At 52.5% G+C, this 21,499-nt stretch overlaps 1 protein-coding gene across 9 annotated transcripts in view; it reads right to left on the bottom strand.

Moving 5' to 3' along the window:
* Nucleotides 1-3,872: 3,872 nt before the first annotated feature.
* LOC128328499 (uncharacterized) overlaps nucleotides 3,873-21,499 on the bottom strand; it is a 98,212-nt gene continuing 80,585 nt past the window's right edge. For 7 of the 9 annotated variants that reach the window (XM_053258555.1, XM_053258553.1, XM_053258550.1 and 4 more), the window contains 7 exons: nucleotides 19,583-19,689; nucleotides 18,395-18,595; nucleotides 17,487-17,618; nucleotides 16,304-16,382; nucleotides 13,752-13,942; nucleotides 10,548-10,568; nucleotides 3,873-5,148 (listed from right to left, as the gene is read on the bottom strand). In XM_053258555.1, the coding sequence (XP_053114530.1) occupies nucleotides 4,150-5,148; nucleotides 10,548-10,568; nucleotides 13,752-13,942; nucleotides 16,304-16,382; nucleotides 17,487-17,618; nucleotides 18,395-18,595; nucleotides 19,583-19,689 (1,730 nt within the window). In that variant the 3' untranslated portion in view covers nucleotides 3,873-4,149. Of the gene's footprint in view, nucleotides 5,149-8,663; nucleotides 8,797-10,547; nucleotides 10,569-13,751; nucleotides 13,943-16,303; nucleotides 16,383-17,486; nucleotides 17,619-18,394; nucleotides 18,596-19,582; nucleotides 19,690-21,499 lie in introns of all 9 variants that reach the window. The other 2 variants (XR_008309257.1, XM_053258551.1) reach the window with 2 other exon arrangements.

Here is a 21,499-nt window from a genome sequence, read left to right as displayed (position 1 = left end):
ACTGAGCCCAAAGGAGACTCTGGTTGTCTAGGAAGCACAGGATAAGACGAGTGTGCCTTCCCTCCACCCCGATCCCTTTTGGTTGTGAGAACGAGCCCATGTCCATTGTCTCTCTTCCTAATACAGGCAGCTGCAGGCAGCAGACTGACTTGTAAGCATCCTCGGAGTGAGAAGAGGCCGATGCAACCAGAGGGGCAGAGCAGGCAGCTGCCTAGGCTGGCATTGTGCAAAGGGCGCCTGTCAGGCAAACCTCAATTCCTCTGCCACTTCCAGCCTGCCTGGCTTTCTGTACCAACTAAAACAGTACTCAAGCTCCCTACAGCAACAGGATGGAAGCCAAAGTTCTTGAACCTGGAACCAACAGCAGCTCTGAGCAAAACCAGGGAGGGGGCCATTGACCCTCACCCCACTGGTGCTTCCCTCCATGGATAAAAAGGTCACCTGCTATTATTATTATTTTTAAATCCTTTTAATTAAAAAATATAGACAAGGATGTGGTATGGTGCCCCTGCTAATCCAGGACTCAAGCAAAGTGAGCACAGAAGCCGGTCCTCCCTGTAGGGTGGCCTGTGGCTTTGAATTGCAAGGTGGCTTCCCTCCCCTTCTGCAGATCTGCTCCAAAGTCTTACCAAGCAGAAGGGCTGGTGGCAAAGCCCAGAAGACAGTGGCCGTCGCTCTGGCTAGCTGTCAAAGTGGAGGCACTGCCAGCCTCCTCTCTTGGGCAAGGTGGGACCTGCTAGCGGGTGGGGATCACACCGGCTGCTGACGGAGGCCACTCTACCAGCTCCTCTTTGCCCATCTCGGCACTTTCCAGACGAGACCCTACAAGGGGGTCGGGACATATCTCGGAAGTGCGCTTCCACACTTCCTGCATCGTGACACCACAGTCCCTACGCAGACAGCAGGCTGCCCTTCACATTGCCAATGCCTTGTTGCGAATTTAATCGCTGCAATATACAGCTAGGATGTCGTATATCCGGTGTAAGAAAGTTGCTGTTTTTGGGGGTTGTTAGTTTCCGCAAGACTGCTCCCCCTGCTGTTTACATCTCAAATGTGACTTGCCTGAATGGAGGCATTTTGCTGCTGTTGAGCAGCTAGCCTGGAAAGTGCCCTGATCCAATGAAGGCAAATGAGAACTTGGTGGTTGCCCAAAGCGGGCTGGAGAAGTGGGCAAGATGGCTGCATGCTGAAAGCGGGTCACGAGAGGGGACTGGAAGCTGAAATAATGCTGCAGTTACTGCCAGTAGCAACTCTTCCCAATGAATCAGGTGGTCACCAAAGCAGACAGCTCGGGTTGCTCCTCTCTCTCTCTCTCTCTCCCCCGCCTGAGAACTGCACTGCCGGCAAGTGGCCAGCCTGTTGGCAGTGACGCTCTTGGATGGGGCGCCTCCTTTGGCGCCCCTCCCCCCAGCTCACTGGGACCAGCTGCTACTGGTTGCTGAGTAACTGCATTCCTCCTACTCACCTGGAAGTAGGGAAGAGGAGGAGGTCTCCAGAGAAGAGGAGTGAACTTTCCATTTTAAGAACACATAGAGTCCCCTTTCTACAGAGGCTTCATGGCAGCAAAGGGGCTGTGGAGGAACGGGGCCAATGTCATTCCTCTTGTGGACCCCAGAAAAGGTCACACAGGGCAAGGAGGTGTCTCGATGGAACATAGGAAGCTGCCATACACTGAGTCAGACCCTGGGTCTATCTAGCTCAGTACTGTCGACACAGACTGGCAGTAGCTTCTCCAAGGTTGCAGGCAGGAGTCTCTCTCAGCCCTATCTTGGAGATGCTGCCAGAGAGGGAACATGGGACCTAGATGCTCTTCCCAGAGGGGCTCCATCCCCTGAGGGGAATATCTTACAGTGCTCTCACTTCTAGTCTCCCTTTCATATGCAACCAGGGCAGACCCTGCTTAGCTAAGGGGACAAGTCATGCTGGCTACCACAAGACCAGCTCTCTTCTCTTGCAGTCATATATATAAAGGTTTAAGCGTGACTTGCCTGGGCCCAGGCTGAGAACCCCAACAGGGAATTCTTCTTGCCGCCCTCCAGATTCACACCACTAAGATCACTTGGTCCATTCGGACAGCCCCGCCACGCCCATCCTTTAGGGAAGCACAGCCTCCCTGCTCAGTTGCACTGGCTTTTCTCCACACTATGCTGAAAGTGACTTATCAGCTCCCTTGTGCTATAATGTTAGGAGACCTTTCAGTTTACCAAGGACACTCTTCTGGAAGCAGCCTAGTGGTGCAAGCAAACCGAGGGGTTTCTAGCGCACACCCCTGGATCTCTTTCAGTGGCACAACCACAAGCCACGCGGGATCCATGAGGTATGCTTCAGAGTCCTTCTGCCATTGCAAGGAATTCTGGGGCACAGCTACTTGATTGCAGAGACGGAACGGATGGCCCTGTTGGGTCTGCTCAAGCAAGGCCAACCTTCTGTTCTGGTTGTAGTGATGGCCACCAGTTTAGATGGCTTCAAGTTCATGGGAGATGGGCCTAACAATGGCTACTAGCCAGGACAAGCCAAATGGAGCCTCCATGATGAGAGGCAGTGTATCAGGAGCAAACGTCAGGGAAAGCTATTACATCACGCAGTGCTTGAGCTTCCCAAAGGAAACAGGATGCTGGATTTGACAAGTTCTTTAGCCTAATCCAGCAAGCCATTCCTAGCTTGCATAACGGGGATAGCAATAGCACTTACATTTATATACCGCTCTATAGCCGGAGCTCTCTAAGCGGTTTACAATGATTTAGCATATTGCCCCCAACATTCTGGGTACTCATTTTACCGACCTCGGAAGGATGGAAGGCTGAGTCAACCTTGAGCCCCTGGTCAGGATCGAACTTGTAACCTTCTGGTTACAGGGCGGCAGTTTTACCACTGCGCCACCAGGGGCTCATTAGCATGATGGCAAGAGAGGTGTGTGTGTGTGTGTGTGTGTGTGTGTGTGTGTGTGTGTGTGTGTGTGTAGACTTTGGGACTAAGTCCTTTTTTTGAGTTTTTGAATTGCAAGTACAAATCAGTACATGAGCCAGCTGGAGGGGTTGGTCCCATCAGGTGGGGGGGGGGTGTTTGTCAAATGCTCATAGCGGTTTCCGAAAAGGTCTGCACCCCTAGAGATGGGAAAGAGGTGCTCGCATTGCTTTCAGCTTTCCGTGTCTTGCCGTGCTTTTATTAGCCTGACCATCGGCCTGCAGTGTCCAAATGTGCAACTTTGAAATGTGCTTTCAAAGTTTTAAAACTTTTAAAAATACAAACTACTATAAAATTTTATCAGTCTTGTCAGGGGAATGAAAAGGACAATTGGCAGGAATGTCCTCCAAGGATTACGCCATGGACAGGGGACGACAATTTGTTCATGGTTACCCTGACCCTTTCCTCTGTGCAAAAATGACTGCTGTTTTACCCTAATCGTTTTCAGGTGGGGATCAAGAAGGGGCAATGGCATGGCTGCACTTACAGATTTCTCTATTTTCCATCTCTTGCAGGGGTAGATGTTGCCCAAAAATCACAATGAGCATCCGTGCCCTTCCATGGGATGGGTGGCCAGAATTTGTGGGCCTGACTCAGGGGCTCAACATTTCAGATATTGCTCTTCTGAGGTACCTTCAAAACCATCCCTGCAAAAAACAGTCCTGCTCCTTTCATAGTGGAGGTGTTTGAGCAGAACCACAGCATTGCTGCGATGTAACAGCCAGTGAGGGAACTGCCAGACCAAACCGAGCTGGCAGAGTGTGAGGTCCAAGGACAAAAGGAGGGGATGCCGGGCAAGCTCAATAGACCCTAATTAAACCCTGTAAGCCTGAGCTTGTAGACTTGTGGCAAGACATTATTGGGCCGGTTTCAGAACCTGCAGGCTCTGGAACAGAATTAGTATGGCAAAGATACACCAACATTATTTTCCAACCAGGCAACCTGTTAAATAAAAGAAAATATACATGTGTGTGGCAGCGGCTACTTCAGAAAGGAGCTTCTGAGCTTCCCAAAGTCGCCCCAAGTTTTGGAGTCCACAAGCAATCCTCAAGATCATGCCGCCAATACAAACACGTAGCATCACATATGGAGGAGCTCTAGACCACGCCACCCTCCCTGGGCTGGAGACGAGATTCTCTGTCCACTCCACAGAGTCCAGCCCTGCTCTGCATGGGCAGAGTCGGACTAACATTCTATGGAATCTTCCAGAAGCTGCAAAAGGGTCACTGGCATCCTCACATCACTAATGGGCAGAGACGCCAGGGGGTCTTGGTACGTTGGTGACACAGCCTTGGGTGTCTCTTCGCCCTCATCTTCCTCCTCCGAGCTCTCCTTGGACACCTCTTTCAACATCAGCGGTGGCGTAGTGGGCTCCTGCTTTGGGGCCGAGAGCAAGTCGCTGACCTCCACAGTCCCCATAGCGGTCTCAGTTTCAGAAATAACATGGGAGGGGTTAACGTTTTCGTGAATCGTTTGGGGACTGGTGCAGTTGTCACCCACTTCCACATCCACACAGTTACTTGTGGTAGCAGGACCCTCAGGAGCAGGTTCTATTTTGCTTGTATTTCCATCCACTTCCATCTTGTCATCCTGGCAAGATTTCTCCTCCTGCTGGGGTCTGGCCTCCAGGAGTGCTTCCTCCTCAGACCGTCTGGAAGCATCTCCCACTTGTTTTTCCTCCATGCTTGCCTGGGCTCCTAAGGCTGCAGGTGCCACCGCCACCTCCACCTCCTCCTCCACTTCCAACTCTACCTCCACTTCCTCCACCTCCACCTCCTCCTCCTCCTCCTCTACCACCTGCCCTTCCAGCCTGGTCCCTCCTGCAAGTGGCTGTGAACTGGAGTCTGCACTGGATGAGGCCTTTTCTTCTGGACGGGGAGTGCTGCAACTCAGCTGCGCGAGGGTCTTCCCGTTGAGGAGAGCTGCCCTGGCAGCCCCCTCCTCCTGCTCCTTAGGGGCTGGGCCAGCTTTGGCTGGAGCTCCTTGATGGCTAACAGCCTTGCCCACCGAATTAGCCACTGGGGTTTCCTTGACAGCCAGGGCATTCTCGCTCCTCACTGAAACCGGCTTGGAGTTCAGGGTCTGGCCCCCACAGAGCTTGGGCATCTCATCACCCAGGTCACTGTACCCTTCGTTCTGGAAGTAGATATTTCCTGGGCCCGGAAGGGCCTTCCCAGCATTGACCTGTGAGAGATGGCGGGGGGAATTGTGAGCAAACATTGCTGAAAACCTGGCACATCTGACCTCAGGGGTACCTCGCAAGGCCTGTGCTTCAACAGGGAGGCACCATTTACTGGAGCCCCCCCCCCTCCCGCCAGCCCTCCAAATTGATGCTGAATGGGAGCAGTTGGGGCTCCCCCACCCTCCCCACTCAGTTCCTCTTTGGCTTAGCCTGGAAGTGGCAAGGAGGACCAGCAGCAACCACAACTGCCACAATTTGCTCCCCCACCCTCTCGTCCACCCAGGCTCTCTCTGGGACACAATGGTTTGGCAGCCACAATGGTGGGCATCAGCAGGCTACCAGGTTCAGAGACAGAGCAGGGATGTGCATAAAATGGATTTAGCGTGCTGTTCCTAGCTTGGAACGACATGCTAAATCCATGGAAGCGTCGAGCCGGTTGTTCCATTCTGGCTCGGAATGTTCTGAACGCCATTTTGGAATCCAAAAGGGCACTCTTCTGGTCTCTGTGCATGCACGACAGCCATTGGTGTGTGGTGCTGACCACACAAATGGCTTCCGCACATGCACAGAGACCAGAAGAGCACCCTTCCAGTTGGAAGTGTCGAGCCAGTTGAGCTCAGAATGTTCTGAACATCATTTTGGAATCCAAAAGGGCACTCTTCTGGTCTCTGTGCATGCTCGACAGCCATTGGTGTGTGGTGCTGACCACGCAAATGGCTTCCGCACATGCACAGAGACCAGAAGAGCACCCTTCCAGTTGGAAGTGTCGAGCCAGTTGAGCTCAGAATGTTCTGAACATCATTTTGGAATCCAAAATGGCACTCTTCTGGTCTCTGTGCATGCACAACAGCCATTGGTGTGTGGTGCTGACTACGCAAATGGCTTCCACACATGCACAGAGACCAGAAGAGCACCCTTCCAGTTGGAAGTGTCGAGCCAGTTGAGCTCAGAATGTTCTGAACATCATTTTGGAATCCAAAATGGCACTCTTCTGGTCTCTGTGCATGCACGACAGCCATTGGTGTGTGGTGCTGACCACGCAAATGGCTTCCGCACGTGCACAGAGACCAGAAGAGCGCTCTTTTGGATTCCAAAATGGTGCTCAAAACATTCAGACTCAAAATGGGCCGTTCTGTTCTGAGCTCAGAAAAGGCCCTTCATTTGAAGGGTGTTCTGTTCCAAGCTCGGAACACTTGAAACGGCCAGTTTCTAGTCGGAACGTTCCCATCGCAGACCGTTCTGCACATCCCAAAGCCGGCTAAGTGAGTCAGGAATGCCAGCTTCTCCATACCACTGGAAAAGGGGAAATGGAGGAGTTTTCTTGGCATTTAGACATGGAGTAAAAGAAAAGTTTAACTTCCATTGAATTTAAACACAAAGTAGAAGATGGTCCTTTCCAACATCGTTGAAATAGGGGAGTTGCCTTTAATTATAACAGGGGGGTTACAAGTTATTGTTGTGATGAGCTGGAATTTGGAAATGGGACAAAATTCATCATGCCCTTATGTAGCTTCATTTCAATGGGGCTTGTGCAGGAGCCCTGCCAGCCGGGGAATTGGGTCGATTACTGTAGACCTGCCTCTTGCCTTGAGGGGGATGAAGCAGCTGCATGTGTGGAGAGCCAAATCCTGTTTCCATAAACACCTTTGCCTAGTTCCACAGGAAGCTTCTTCACACAGTCAGACCCTGGGTCCATCTAGCTCACCGCTGTCTACACTGGCTGGCAGCAGCAGGAGTCTCTCTCTCCCAGCCCTCCCTGGAGATGCGGCCGCCAGGGACTGACCCCAGGACCTTCTGCCGCTGAGCTCGGGTCCCCTCCCCAAATGGGCATCAGCTTGTGTCACCCTTCAACATGCAACAAGGTGCACAGTCCTCTGCAGCGGGGATTAAACCACTCTGTTACCCTAGGCAGAAACAACTGACCTCAACCCTAGGGTTGAGGGGCTATCCAAGCCCCCCTGCCTTCCCTGCTCTCTCAGGAGGCTCCCACTCTAACTTGCCAGGCATGTGCGTAACGTCCATGGGATGAGGGGGTGCAAATATCCCTAGGCCCGGAGGGTCAAGGGGCCCACAAGGGCCCCGCCGCCCCTCCCCCATGCACCCCCATGCCACGAGCCGCCATTTCCCCCGTGGTGGTGGTGGTGGGTGGTGGCGGCGGTGGGCTGGCTTCTCCCACCTCCCCGGCTGAGGCGCGGGCCTCCCCATTCCCTGGCCGGCACACTGGCTTCTCTCATGCCTACACACAGCTTCCCCGTTGAGTAGGGAGAGTGTCGCGTGCCTTGACGTCACGGCACATGACGCTCTCCCTACTCAACGGGGAGGCCTGCACGCAGGCACGAGCGAAGCCGGCACACTGGCCAGGGAACGGGGAAGCCTGCCTGCCCACCGCCGCTACAGCCACAGGTAAATAGAGGGGGCAGAGTGGTGGCAGGGCTGGAAAGGAGGGGGCAGGGCTTCAACACCGGGGCATGCGGGGAGGCCACAAAACAACTGTGTCCTCAGGCCTACACCCCGGCTGCCAGGGGCTGCCCCCCCGGAGAAGAGTCTGAAGCTGGGACTCCGAGAAGCTGCTCGGGCTGCTGTCTGCTGTAGGCTAGTGGAGTTCTAAGCCCTGCTGGTTTTTGATTGCTAGACTGCTTGATTGCCTGTGCCCTCATGCTCCCCGCTCGCAGGGCTGGCCTCAGCACAAGGCACCTTCTTTGGACAGCTGCCCAGGACTCCGCGCTGCCTGCTGATGTGTGCCCCTCTCTTCGGATCGAGGCGGTGGTCACAGGTGGCTCTCACTGAACCAGCAGCAACCCATACACTCCCCGCACAATGGCCCGTGTCATGTCATGATGCTGTGGGAGCCAGGGGGGGCCATGGCAGGCAGCAGGCAGGTGGGGGCTCCAGTGGTCACTCAAACAAGGGCCCCCTCAGACCTAGAACCACCCTTGGACCCTTCCCTGATCCCAATAAAGTTCCTTTCTCCTTTGGAGTCAGCCCAACTGGCTTTGACAACCCAAGGACCTCTCCCCACCCACCTCCGCCATGGGCCAGACTGCTCATACTTCATGGACTGACGAAGGAGGGGGAAACAGCTCCACTGCTGGTCATTTCTCCCCCCGCCCTGCTCAAAAGTTGACCTGTCTTCCCCACGTATTCCAGTCCTGTTAGCGCTGGAGCAGTTCCGTAAGAAGCGGTGCCAGCCGCTCAAGCCCAAGACAGTGGCAATCCTGGCCTGGGTTCAAGTGAACGGATGGTTCCCCACTGGAGCCTGAGACACCACGGTTGGGGTCTCCTGCTTGCCTCGTCCTGAGCTCAGTGAGCCGTCTCGGAAGAGAAAAATGCTGGAACACAAAGGAGGACCAGCTGCCCAATCAGCCCTGCCCCTAATTCTGGATACAAAGGGGCTGACTGTGGTGAGCTGAAGGCACTCGCTCTACACATGCTCAGAGACATTTTTACTTTGGATTATTCCATTTTGGATTATTAATCTACATTTTCTAGTGCTGACCTTTCAAACTGGTTAACTGACCTGTGGCAAAAATTTAAGCCAAAACCAAAGAAAGAGGGGGAAATTCCCCAAGGTGGTGATAAATTATTAATAAATAGTGTATTCAATATTGCCTGATGCATTTCTAGCTTGAGATGCTCTTCATCAGAGGCAGCTATAAACAATATATGAAATATTATTTTTTTAAAATAGTAAATATATATATAGAGAGAGATGAAAACATTCATGAGTTAAAGATTCCACAATATAAGCATAACATCCTATGTAAGCTGAAATGTATTTATTTCAAGAAAGTGCCTTTGGCTGCTAGCCAGCCCTCCTGGCAGTCACTCATCAGTGTGGTCTCCTGAACATGTCAAGGGAAGGAGGTAGACACCTCCTGCATCAGCTGCTCTACTGAGCTTATGATTTAGTCTGGCCTTGTAGCACTGGAGGGTGTTGAAGGAGAACTCCACTCAAAGGAAGAGGTCTTGAGCATAAGAGCAGCCCTGCTGGATCAGGCCCAAGGAGGCCCATCTAGTCCAGCATCCTGTTTCCCAAAGTAGCCCACCAGATGCCTCTGAGAAGCCCACAGGCAGGGGGTGAGGGCATGCCTTTTTTCCTGCCGTTGCTCCCTTGCAACGGGTATTGAAAGGCATTGTGCCTCTGAGGCTGGAGGTGGCCCACAGCCACCAGACTAGTAGCCACTGATAGACCTGTCCTCCATGAATTGGTCTAGCCACCTAAGCCCCTTTTAAAGTCATCCAAGCCAGTGGCCATCACCACGTCCCGTGGCAGAGAATTCCATAGATTAATTCTGAAAAAGCACTTCCTCTTGTCAGTCCTGCATTTCTCGACCTTCGGTTTCATGGGGTGACCCCTGACTCTAGTGTGGTGAGAGAGGGAGAAAGTCAAGACTTAGGCCCTCTGTACTAAAAGCTTAATAACTGAGGAGGCTTTTCAGCGTTTTTAAGCCTGAAGGCGTTATTGTGAAATAAAGAAGTGGTGGATATTCAGCAGGCCATCCAGCCCAGCCTGGAGTTCAGGATCATGTTGATTTTTCATATTCATATGTTTTCGGTGAGGGGTGGAGCCAAATTATTCACCCCTTTAAATGCCTTGCTTGTACTAGCTTGTAGGGATGTGCAAACAGGTCCGAATGTTCGGGGTCGAAATGAAACATCCCCTGTTCAGTCCGACCCCGGACAGAACAGACACACACCCCAGCCAGTTCAAGGGGTTCATGAGTTTTTGGCTTTTTAAAAAAATTCAAACCTACCCCCTCCGGGGAGTTGTCTGAGGTGGCCCTCCCCCACCCACCCACCCCCCGGCCTCCCTTAGTCAAAATATTGGTTTTCGGCCTTCCCCGGTGCAGCAGCCATTTGGGAGTCTGCAGCACCTGCGCGATGGACCTCTGCGTGGCCTGGGTCAGGCCAATTTTTAGACTAAGGGAGGCCGGCAGGGGGAGGGGGAACCTCCGCAGACACACACACACACACAATTCCTCGGACAACTCACCCGGAGGGGGTAAGTTTGGGGGGGAAATAAAAATAAATAAAAAATAAAAAAGCTCGTGAACCCGCCCCCGCCGGACCAGACAGAAACGGGGGGGGGGGTTAAAGGGGTGTCGGACCGAACTGTCCCAGTCCAGTTAGGGTCCAGTTCGGACTTGAACCGGACCGGACCAGCCGGTTCCGCGCACACCCCTAATGGCTTGTAGCAGTTTAATGTATTCACCGGTTAAATCCAGGAACTTGACATTAGCTTCCTCTGGATATTTTTTGTCTATAGCGCTTGGGGTTTTTCCCCCCTGACCTGGATTTCCCTCGAGAGCAGCTTGGAAAGGGGAGGCACAGCGGGGGAAGTCACTACTCCCCAAGACTCCCTCTCCCTTCCCTGCCCCTTCCGTCCCGTCTGGACACTCACCGGCTGGAACCATTTCAAGCTCTGTCAGGCGGCAGGGCGAGCCGAGAGCGAGAGATGGGAGAGAAAGCATGAGAGAAAGAGAGAGAAGGAAAAGGCATGAGAATGAGCAGCCTGAACAGAAACACAGCATAGACACACCAGGTGAGTGCGGGGGGTGGGGGGAGACCAGGTGGCCTGAGCGGAAGGCCAGTTCTCATGGCCATTTGGGGCCTCGCAAACTTCCAGTTGCAACTCTGTTTGAGTGGTCCAGTCTAGAAGAGCATACGAAACGCCCGGCTAGGTCAGGTCAAGGACCAGATAGCCACTCTAGCATCCTGCTTCTAAGCATCACCAGGCAGATGCTCCCTAGTGGGGCGTAAAAGTGAAGATCTTTCCCCTATGCTTTGCCCCTTCTGTCCATGTGGTATTCAGAGCTAGACTGCCTGTGGGCATGGAGGCACCATTTGGCTATCATGGCCAGTCCTCCTCCATGGGTTTTTGTCTAATTTCCCTTCCAAAAGCCATCAGAGCTAGTGAGCCTCACATGCATTAACCCTGCTGTGTTGCGAGAAACAGTGTTCTCCCTAATTTTTTTCATTTGTGTGCAGAATGAGTCTTTTCCTGGGCGGCAGTATCAAGGCAGTGTGGGTGCACCTGCGTTCAGAATGGGGCCTTCCTGATTCAACTTGAGCAGGATTTTAAATGAACTGAGCAGACATTTTAAAAAACCTTGTGAGCGCACGCACATGCACACACCTTAGAGGGAACACTGGCAAGGAAGTACTTCTGTCTGTCAGCCCCTAACCCTACAGCAATACCAAACTATTTCAACCCCGGACTCCACCACAAGGAATGACAGAACTGTCCACAGGAGGATCATGCTGGGCTTGGATGGGCTGCAAGGTGGCACAGTCGATGCTGCAGACTGCCGACCCATGGAGACCATGCTGGGGAGCCACCCCAAAGCCAGAAGAGGCAGGGCCATTGCGAACAGGGCTGGGGGCTTGCTTTGTCGTCAGACTGAACAAGAATGGAGCTGTGAGCTGCCTGCTCCCAAAGGAAGCATCTGCAAACCAGAACTTAGGAGTGGGAAGACAAGGAGGATTCTGCTTCCCACCCCACACACCACACATGCACCCCTTGGCTGCAGGCTGGAGGAAGGCAGGAGCCTCAGGGGCCTCCTGTTCTATTCCAGCCACCCCATTCACCTTTCCTGCCCATCTTATCAGGCCATGCCAGCCCTCTATGCGTCCAACTCTGGCCTGTATGCATAAACACCAAATGTGTGGTAGCTGAGGGGGGTTATCTTCCAGGCGGCACAGCGGCATCTAGCACACCCCTCTTCCTCCCTCATGGACTGGCTGCACACAGGGGAAGAGCTTGTTTCTGGAGGGATTCTGATGGAGGTTTCCCTGCCAATGCGATGACTTCCTGAAACAATTCTGGGAGCATATAAATTGGCGCTCCGGGGACCTTTTCCCAGGCCGATTGCAGACCCATGAGCAGAATCAGCTTGGAACAAGTGACAAAGACAGCTCACTCTCTCTTAGTTTCTCCACCTGCTTGCATGCCTCTGAAAAGGTCGACACACTCGCAGGAACCATGAGGCAGGAATCTCCACTCTGGGGTGGACCCTTTCCCCTACTCTTCCCTCAGTGGTGACAGGGTCAAGCTGGGGCTGGGGAGCATACCAGAAAGCAGGTCAGGGCCTGGGGCTAGAGGGAAGACTGGGCAGTATCTGTGGGGAGGAAAGAGGAAGGAGAAAGGGGGTGCTACATTAAGGGAAAGGGGAGACCCTTCGCCCCCTTAACACACCAAGGTTAAAGAGACTGGTGTAAGTGTTTTAGGACTGTGGGGCCATTTTGAAAGCAGCCCACTGTCTTCACTCCAAGTGGGTGGCATGCTGGCTAGAATGAACAAAAAGAGACTCTACTGACAGCGTAGTCAAGATGCTTCCCACATTTCTTTTACTTCCTAAGGGCTGAAAGTGCCCCGGCAACTTTAGAGGAGAAGCAAACAGTGCCGTGTTGATGAGCTGCCTCCTCCACAATCTCTCCAAGAACCACCCGCCTCAGTCCCTAGAACAAGTTTTGCATTTTTGAGAAGGCTTCCGCTCTCTCTTTCTTAAGGGACACATGAACAGATCCACGTCTATGTGGCACTTCAAGACAGGCAGGAGGTCCACTGGAGTCATGAAGGGGAGCACAGCTGCATTCCGAGGCAGCATTCAGTTGGCCGGAACGCACACCGGCCATTTCTGCTCCCAAGTTGGGTTTGCTTGCAGGCGAGGGGCCGGCTGCAAACTCTCTTATCATCTTATGTCTGTCTTCTCACACCTCAGAGCAAGGCCTGCTGGGGCATGAGAGAAAGAACCTGAACACAAATTTAAATGGAATTTGGTAAGAATCCACCACCTCTCTAAATCTCAATAACTGACAATTACACTAAGTTTGTGCTCTGTCCTTCAGGCAAGAGAATGCTTATTCCACCACAAACCTGCAAAAATCCTAATGAATTTCATCTTCAGGTGTGCAAATAATGCCAGTGTAGTTTCCAGGTTGTATTCACTGCTCAGAAACCTTACTGTACGGCTGTTCAACATTATTTGCTACCTGCCCAGGTTTTATGTGCTGCATTGAAAGAAAATGTTCCCTCCTAGAGCCCTTTTCTACTCACCAACAAATAACCTGAGGGGAGCATTCTAACCAAGGCCAGAAAGCAGGACTTTGCCCAAAGAGTTCCTCAGAGTCCCACACCATAAAGGGTTCTCTCTCCCCATGCAAGCTCAGCCATCTGCGTGTTCATCATCAAGGCATTATGATGTGTGCAATGGCTGTCACTAGAGACGTGCAGAACTTTTCAAGCTCAAAACGTCCTGACTCGAAACAGGCTGTTTCGAATATTCTGAGCCAAAACAGAACGCCCCTCAAATGAAGGGCTCCTTCCGTAGGAACAACAGGCTCGACCAGTTCTGAAGGCACATTCCAGGCATGTGCATTCTATTGCAAGCTTGGAACATAAAAACACCCCTAGCTATCACAAATCACCAAATCATGGAGCAACAGGTTAGGAAGCAAGATATATGCATCTGCAGATCAAGGCACTCCTGTAGCCACAACATCTTGGTCAACCCAGAGCTTCTTCAAGGCCATGGCCATCCTCTCCAGGCAAGCTCCGACCACTAGATGCAAGGGTGTTTTTAGAATTCTTCCCTTTCCAGCTTACCACATTGGGGTGTTTCTCCATGGCCAAGGCGGCCCTTTCCATGTTCTGCTGGTGCTGCTGCCTCTTCTTCATGGCACGCAGGATGATGAAGAGGACAATAGCAGTCACGAAGAGCAGTGCCCCCAGACTGCCAGCAAGGATCCCAGCATCCAGGGTGCCCTGGTGTCCTGCTTCCAGAGGATCTATGGGGACTGCCAGGAGAAGGGTGGGTGAGAAGAAAAGCACAAGTCTCATTCTGGGTGGTGGGGAAATCTCAGGTTCCTAACACTACGTACAAAACCCAAGTCAAGCATGCATAGCATTAAAACTGAATATGAAAAGGCTGATACCAAAAGACAGGGGAGCGGGTAGACTCCTGTTGACGAACCATAGTAATACTCAGTTTGGTTGTCAGATGGGCCGTCCCACAAAGGGGCTTTCCAGACCATATGCTACAACAGTGTCACTACGATCTGCTAAGTTTGCTTCCATACTTCCTGTGTTGTGATACTGCAGTCCCTGCACTGACAGCAAGGTGCCGTTCCTATTTTCAATGCCTTCTTTCGGATTTTATCTTTGCACTATAGTCCTACAACATCGCAGGTGTGTCGCAAAAGAAGTAGCCATATTTTCCCGTTGTAGGAGTTTGAGGTTCTGGGGGGTCATTTTCAATATGATCCTGCTAAGCCGAAGCATTTTACCGCTGTTGTAGGGTGCAATCTGGAAAGAGCCAAGAAGCCCCTTTGAAGTGGTGTCTCCTTTTTGGCAGTGGGAAAGCAACTGACCCTATTCAACCCAGCAGGGTCCCTCTCCAAATGGCTGTTGCTGATGTGTTTTGCTGTGTTTTTAGTGAATTTTGTTGCTAGCTGCCACGAATCCGTTTATGAAGAACGGCCGTCTACATGTCTTTTAAATTTGATAAATATATCAATGTCTTCTTTGTGTGTGTTTTTAGACTGTGAGCCCTTTTGAGGCGAGGAAACATCTTCTCATTCCTTTTGCTATGAAAACTGAGAACACGAAAAGTGGTATAGCTCCCAGGTATAGTGGTACATGAAAAGTGGTATAGCTCCCAGCCACCGGCATTTCCCTCTTAGCCACTACATGTCTTCGCAATCCTGAACATATAACAAAAAACACGGCAAACTATACATTTTAAGCAAAATAGCAGCACCTATCAGTACCCATAAATAGAATCAGAGAATTTTAGGGCTGGAAGAGGTCAGACCGTGAGGTCTTCTATTCAAGGAGGAGATCATGAAGGACTTCATTAAGTGTTTTGCTGAAATCAAGATTCACTAAGAAGACAGAATTTCTGTGGCCTACTACACTAGTAACTATCAAAAAAAGAGAGAGGTTAATATTAATCTGGCGTAACTTGTCAACAAAACCATATGGGCTCCTACTAATCTCCAGGTTCTGTTCTAAGGGCTCACAATAATCTGTCCCAGGGTCCAGTCAGGTAACCACATCAAGCTGACTGCTCTGTCGTTTTCGAGCTCCTTTTCTTTCCATTTTTGAAGAGAGGGATATTGGCTTGTCTACCATCTTCCCACATCTTGTCCATTCTCCAGGAGTTCTCAAAGACGGCAGGCAGTGCTTCTGAGATTATGTTATCATGTACTGAGGAAACTTGCAAATATTGAGGTGTTCACACAAGCAGCCCTATCTGGCTTTGCACGGCCCTACCCAGGTAGGGCTGCTCGTGTGGCATGCAGGAATCGGGCCCGATCCCAGCACTGCCCCACTGGATAGCCCGAGTTTTTTACTCTGGCAGTAGGGAAATCTCCCCATGCACCATGCTCCTCATGCAATGCACTGTGGGGTTTATGGTAGGGATGTGCACGGAACCGATTCGGAGGCCCTTTATGGGCCTCTGAACTGGTTCAAAGAACTGGCAGTTCTGCCGGTTCGAAGGCGGTGGGGGTCACCCTTTAAGAGTCATGCACGCGTCCATGCCAGCAACTTCCAGTCATATTCGGAAGACGAGGGCAACGGGGCGGCAGGGAGGTACGCTGCCACCCCAATGGGCTTTTTTAAAAAACTGATGCCGGCGGGGGGGGAGCGGAGGGAGGGGTGAGTGCACCCTGCTGCCCACTCTGAAAGGGAGACCCCCACCACCATTGAACCGCCCTGCCGTGGTTCCATGCACATCCCTAGTTTCTCGATGCTGGGCTGCCTTTCCTCAGCCGCCAGATGTCCACACCACTCCCAGCAGTGCGGCTCATGAGGTTGCGTGAGCGGCAGAGACACAAGGGAAAAGAGGATCATGGGGGAGGGGGGAGAGAGCCTCTGCTCATGCCAACAACATTCCTACAGGATCAGGCCACTTTTTGTGCCCCTCGTTCCGCTCCCTGTGTGTGTCCTGGTTGCTTCTCAGAGGCTCAGAGCGTAATCTCTGCAGCCACACTGCTTTCTCTCTTTCATTTTTCCTCCTCGTGGGAATGGTTTCGGAGTCTCCCATCCGTCACCCGTAAGCAACGTGCAACCATCACCCATGCACGTGTCCATTCAGAGACAATATGGAGAGGAAGCCGCACCTGCCCAGCCATCCGCCACCCGCCCTGGCATACCTGCCTGGCCAGCTCTCAGCACCTCCACGTTGACAGTAGTGTCGGCGGCGTCCCCGGATTCCTCGTCTCGTGCAATTATCTGAAAGGAAGAACCAGCGCTCAGCAGGAACACAGAAGCAAGCATTTCCAGCTGCTTCTCATCAGCTCTTTTGCATTCCGGCACAAACTCACTTCAAGGCCCCAATCCTTTCCTACTTGTGGCTTCTCTTTCTTCTGAAGAGGAAAGCTGCTCTCGAATCCCCCAGGTGCCCCTTCATCGTGGAGTTCCTTGTCCTTGGGTTTTTGCACCCTGGTGTGAAATGGCTGATGAGAAATGACTTCTAGGTGGAGTGTCAGAAGATCAAGCTCTCCGGCCCCCACCTTGTCTCCCTAAACGCCAGCACCTTTGGGATGCATCTACCCCGCAATGAAGAGTCCAGAAAGGGGCAGGCAAGAGGCAGCGCTCCAGATGTGGCCGAACTCCCGCTCCCACCACCCCCGGGCATAATTCATGACTGCAAGTGCGCATGCCATTTTATACTGTAACTTCTATAGGGACACCCACTTAAGATTAGTGTCCCCTTTGTTGCAACGTTTTCCTGGGCATTTGGATGACTTCTATTTGAAGTATTTACTGTCCAGTCTTGATGACAACCTAATCAGCACAATGGCAAGGTACTGTTATATCATTTGCAACATCCGCTTAGGTTTTCAATAATTTTCTGCTTTCTTCTTTCCGTGATTCCTATTTTATGATTGTTATGGAGGGTGCTCTGCTCAGTAAGGTTTTCAGTAAGATCTATCTGGAGATCACCACAACTGCCTTAATTTTAACCTGTCAGTATTGTGTTATAATCTGTCTGTTTTATTATGCTGAGTTTTTTTTGTAAGTATGTATGTTTTAACTATGTACTGGTCTATGACCGCAATAAAGGACTGACTGACTGCTGCAGATGGTGGGAGTGGTAGACCAGCCACATCTGGAGGACCACACACGTTGCCTGCCCCAGCCTAACATGTGGGGCAGAAACCCTGTGCTCCTGACCCACCACCTGTGGCCAAGCTTTTCGGGCAGACTAATTGGGTGCCATGTTAGACAGGACCACCTCGCAGCCCACCTCTGCCCACAGCGACCCAGTGTGAGCCTCTGTCCTGTGCAAGGCAGAGAGGAACCCAGGTGGGTGGGTGGATACCAGGCTCGTACCTGCAGAGCATACCGCTGAAGAGCATGCAGGTGGTTGGCACGGGCAATGAGGAGCCCGCCGGGAGTGATCTGGAAGAGCTGCGTATGGTTGGACTGGCGCTTCAGACTGTAGTGCACCATGGGGTTGAAGCCCTGTGGAAAAGCCATATCAGGAAAGGCGCCGTTCTAATGCGAGAAGACACCCATCCCATCCCAAGCGGTGCTGGGGCTGCCATGCCTCCTAGAATGGGTGATGCGACAACTTCGAGCCCCACCACCTGCCCGCCCATCCACCACATGACCTCCAGTGTGTCGTTTCCTATGTTCTCCCCAGCTCAGATATGGTGGCCATGTTGCTTCCACCATCTGCATTTGTGCACATGTTCCCTAGTATCAAAAGACAGGGTGACTGGCCCACCAGGGGGGCAGCAGGGAGCGAAGCCAGGATGTGCTCTCTCTCTCTCTCAATCTCTCTCTCTCTCACACACACACACACACACACACACACACACACATACACACACACTTACTTTAGTTTTGGAGGGTGAATGCCATTCCCCAGAGTCTAGTGAGGATAAAAAACACATAACATCCAACCCAAGGGGTCTGCTCACTCTCCCTTGGGCAGGGCCACTGGGAAACACCACCAATGTCTGCAAGCCCGGTGGATATATATGCTGGGTATTGACGGATATTCTCAGGCCACTTCCTTCCTGCTCCTCCCCGCCCTTCCCCAGCATCATGAGGTAGCTAGCTGCAGGGGCACAGGCTTTCTGTCCCAGCATGTAATTTCCCTCTTGGACCTGAAGCATCAGTCTGCAGGTACTCTGAAGGAGCCGCTCTCTCCTCACACACGCATCCTCTGCTGCATAAAAGAACCACTCCCCTCCAACAGCACAGGGGGCCGCTCTTCCTCCCAGGTGACTCACGTCCGCAAAATCCAGGTCGGCAGCACTCAGGGCCAGCACCCGCCCACTGTACGTCACCACCAGGGCAGCCATGCTGTCGTCTTCATGGACGAAGGCCTGGTACTGGGGCTTCCCAAAGTGCAGAGGGTGGCTGTTGACAGCCAGGACCCTCACGCGGACCTCCGTCACTGCATATTTCTTGGCGTCGTTCACCTGAGAGGCCTGGGGAGAAGCAGGCGGCAGCACAAACGTGATCAGCAGGGAGAGGAGCCCCCTCCTCCTTGGAGAGCCGGGCACGCTGACGTGGACTGCCACAGCCCTCTTTCTTTGTGGCCCCAGCACAGTCACCTCCATCCCTCCCGTCCTTCTCTTGGTCTCCTCCCAACCACATTTGCCCCTCTGGGCTGCCTTCCTGCCGCCCCTTCGTATTCCATGATGAGCCCCTGGTGGCGCAGTGGTAAAACTGCCGCCCTGTAACCAGAAGGTTGCAAGTTCGATCCTGACCAGGGGCTCAAGGTTGACTCAGCCTTCCATCCTTCCGAGGTCGGTAAAATGAGTACCCAGAATGTTGGGGGGCAATATGCTAAATCACTGTAAACCGCTTAGAGAGCTTCCAGCTATAGGGCGGTATATAAATGTAAGTGCTATTGCTATTGCTATTCCATGGCAAACACAAGGGGGTGAGGAATGCCCTGGACTGAGTTCATCTCCCAAAGTAGCCCTCCCTGCAGTCCTCAGGGGTGCAAAGCGACTGCGTGCAGCTGGGGGATGGGAGGCAGTCAAAGTACGGGCAGAAGACTCTGGCTCCCCACTCTGGCTACGGAGGGACGGGGTGACGCATCCCGTGCACTGTCAGTACCAGTAGGAGATCAGCCTAAAGAGCCGGTGGTGGGGGGGGGTGCATGCCAAAGGAGGCGTAGCTGCCTCTAATTCTCGGCGGCAGCTCAGGTTGCTCCTCTCTCTCCCATGCAGCCTGCAGGTTGGCCATTCATCAGGTAGAGCTGTGCTGTTAACTGTACAGCAAGACCTGAGGAATGGCCAGCCTGCAGGTAGCACGGCTCTCAAGCTGCCGGGAATTAGAGGCAGCTACGCCTCCTTTGGTGCCCCCCCCCGCACCTCCGGCTCATTGGGACGAGTTGCTTCTGCCTCATACTGGCAATTCAGCGTAGCCAAGCCCCTCTCCCCCACCCCCCACTCCCAGGAGCCTACCATGACGCTGAGGCTATAGACAGGGGTGCGGGCCCGGCTCTCCACCGGCTGCAGCATGCTGATGGCGCCCGTCATGTTGTCCATGTGGAAGTAGCCGTGGTCCGTCCCTGGAAAGCAAGGACACGCCGTTGACACCGGGGACCTTTCAGAATGCATGGATGCCGCGAGAGAAAAAAGATCACAGAAGACGGCAGGACGCAGAATGGCCAACTGTCCCGCATTACGCGGGACGCCCCTCATTTCAGGGATGAAATGTTGGCCCCTGGAGGGACAGCATTGGTCCCGCATTTTGGTGGCAAGGCAAGCAGTGGCAGTGTAAAATACTTGCAGTGCGGGGGGGCCATTTTGTTGCTTTTGCTACGTAAACTTTTTGAGAAGTTTTGGGTTGAAAAGTGGTATTTATTTATTTTTATTATTTATTTATTTATTCATCCATCCAATTTCTAGACCGCCCTTCCAAAAATGGCTCAGGGCGGTTTACACAGAGAAATAATAAATAAATAAGATGGCTCTCTGTCCCCAAAGGGCTCACAATCTAAAAAGAAACAGAAGAGAGACACCAGCAACAGTCACTGGAGGTCCTGTGCTGGGGGTGGAGAGGGCCAGTTACTGGTTACAGGGCCAGGTATGACCTGAATATGTTATAGCTAACAACAATGCTGGCATTATTCAATAGCATATCATTCAGCAACATATCCCTCACTGATACTCTGGTTCCTGATGACCACCGCAGACACCTCCCGCCCCGCCCCGCCCACTCCCAGCCCCTCCAAATATGTGTCCCTCATCCTGGCAATGACACATGGGCAGGCCTAGGCAGGAGGGGCTCACGGGCCCTTCAGGGCTCTCTCGTGCTCCCCCTCCCATTCAGGCCACCTGCGCCATGTAATCCCAGCCCAGCTTAAACTGCTGATGTCCCTCCCAATTATGTCCCCCCACCACCACACGCACACACGCACACACAGAGCATCCTTTGCCTTCAGCACCTTTCATCCAGTTACCCAATTGACTCCCTGGGTGGCCATTGGGCAGAGCAATTGGATTGCTGCGCTTTCCCCGTGGAGCTCAACTTCAGCCTGTGCAGCAACATTTGCTCACATATACCTGGCAGGTTTGCACACTGAATGCTACTGAGCATGCTCATGCACAATGGGGCATGCTCGGTGGCAGCAGCTGAAGCCTTGTAATTGTGGGTGCCCATAGCTGGAGTCAGGTTTCACTGCACTGTAGGGAATGTGTACCAGGTGGATCTCAATTAGGAAAGAGAGGGGCAGATCCTGTGAAATGGGTGACTGAGCATCCAGCCATCAGGGGCTCGTCCTAACGAGCGGGGGGGGCGTGCCAAAGGAGGCACTTCAGGTTGCTTCTCTCCCCCACACTCACCCCCGAGAGCCACGCTGCCTGCAGACTGGCCATTCATCAGGTAGAGAAGGCCACGCACCTCTCTGGCGAGGTGGGAGAGAGGGGAGCAACCCAAACTGCTGCTAGGAAGCAAAGGCAGCTGCGCCTTATCTGACACTCCCCTGGCTCATTAGGACAAGCCGCTACTGCATCCAAAGGGCGTTCACTAAAATCTGTGGAAGGGGGGAAACACAATCTTTTTACTGAGAAAAATCCACAACGTTAAAAAAGATGCCCAGAGCCTCAAAGAAAAGTCTCTCCCTTTATAGTCCCTGACCCTGTCCATTCTGGCTGTCACAAAGATCTGCTTTAACCAAAGACAAGAGGCCCCAAATTATGTTCAACACGCGTATAACGAGGATACAGTTTACACAGGTACAGATCTGTACACAGTTGCAGTCATTCACATGTTAGGCTGAAGAACGCAGGTACAGAAGTATGCTTCCTATCTGTGCCATGCCTTTGAAAGGCCTGGATCCAGGTTCACTTTTTAAATGAACACAGACACATTTATGG

This window comes from Hemicordylus capensis, chromosome 5 (genome assembly GCF_027244095.1).
Source record: "Hemicordylus capensis ecotype Gifberg chromosome 5, rHemCap1.1.pri, whole genome shotgun sequence".
NCBI lineage: Eukaryota > Metazoa > Chordata > Lepidosauria > Squamata > Cordylidae > Hemicordylus > Hemicordylus capensis.
This window is presented reverse-complemented; position numbering and strand designations above follow the sequence as displayed.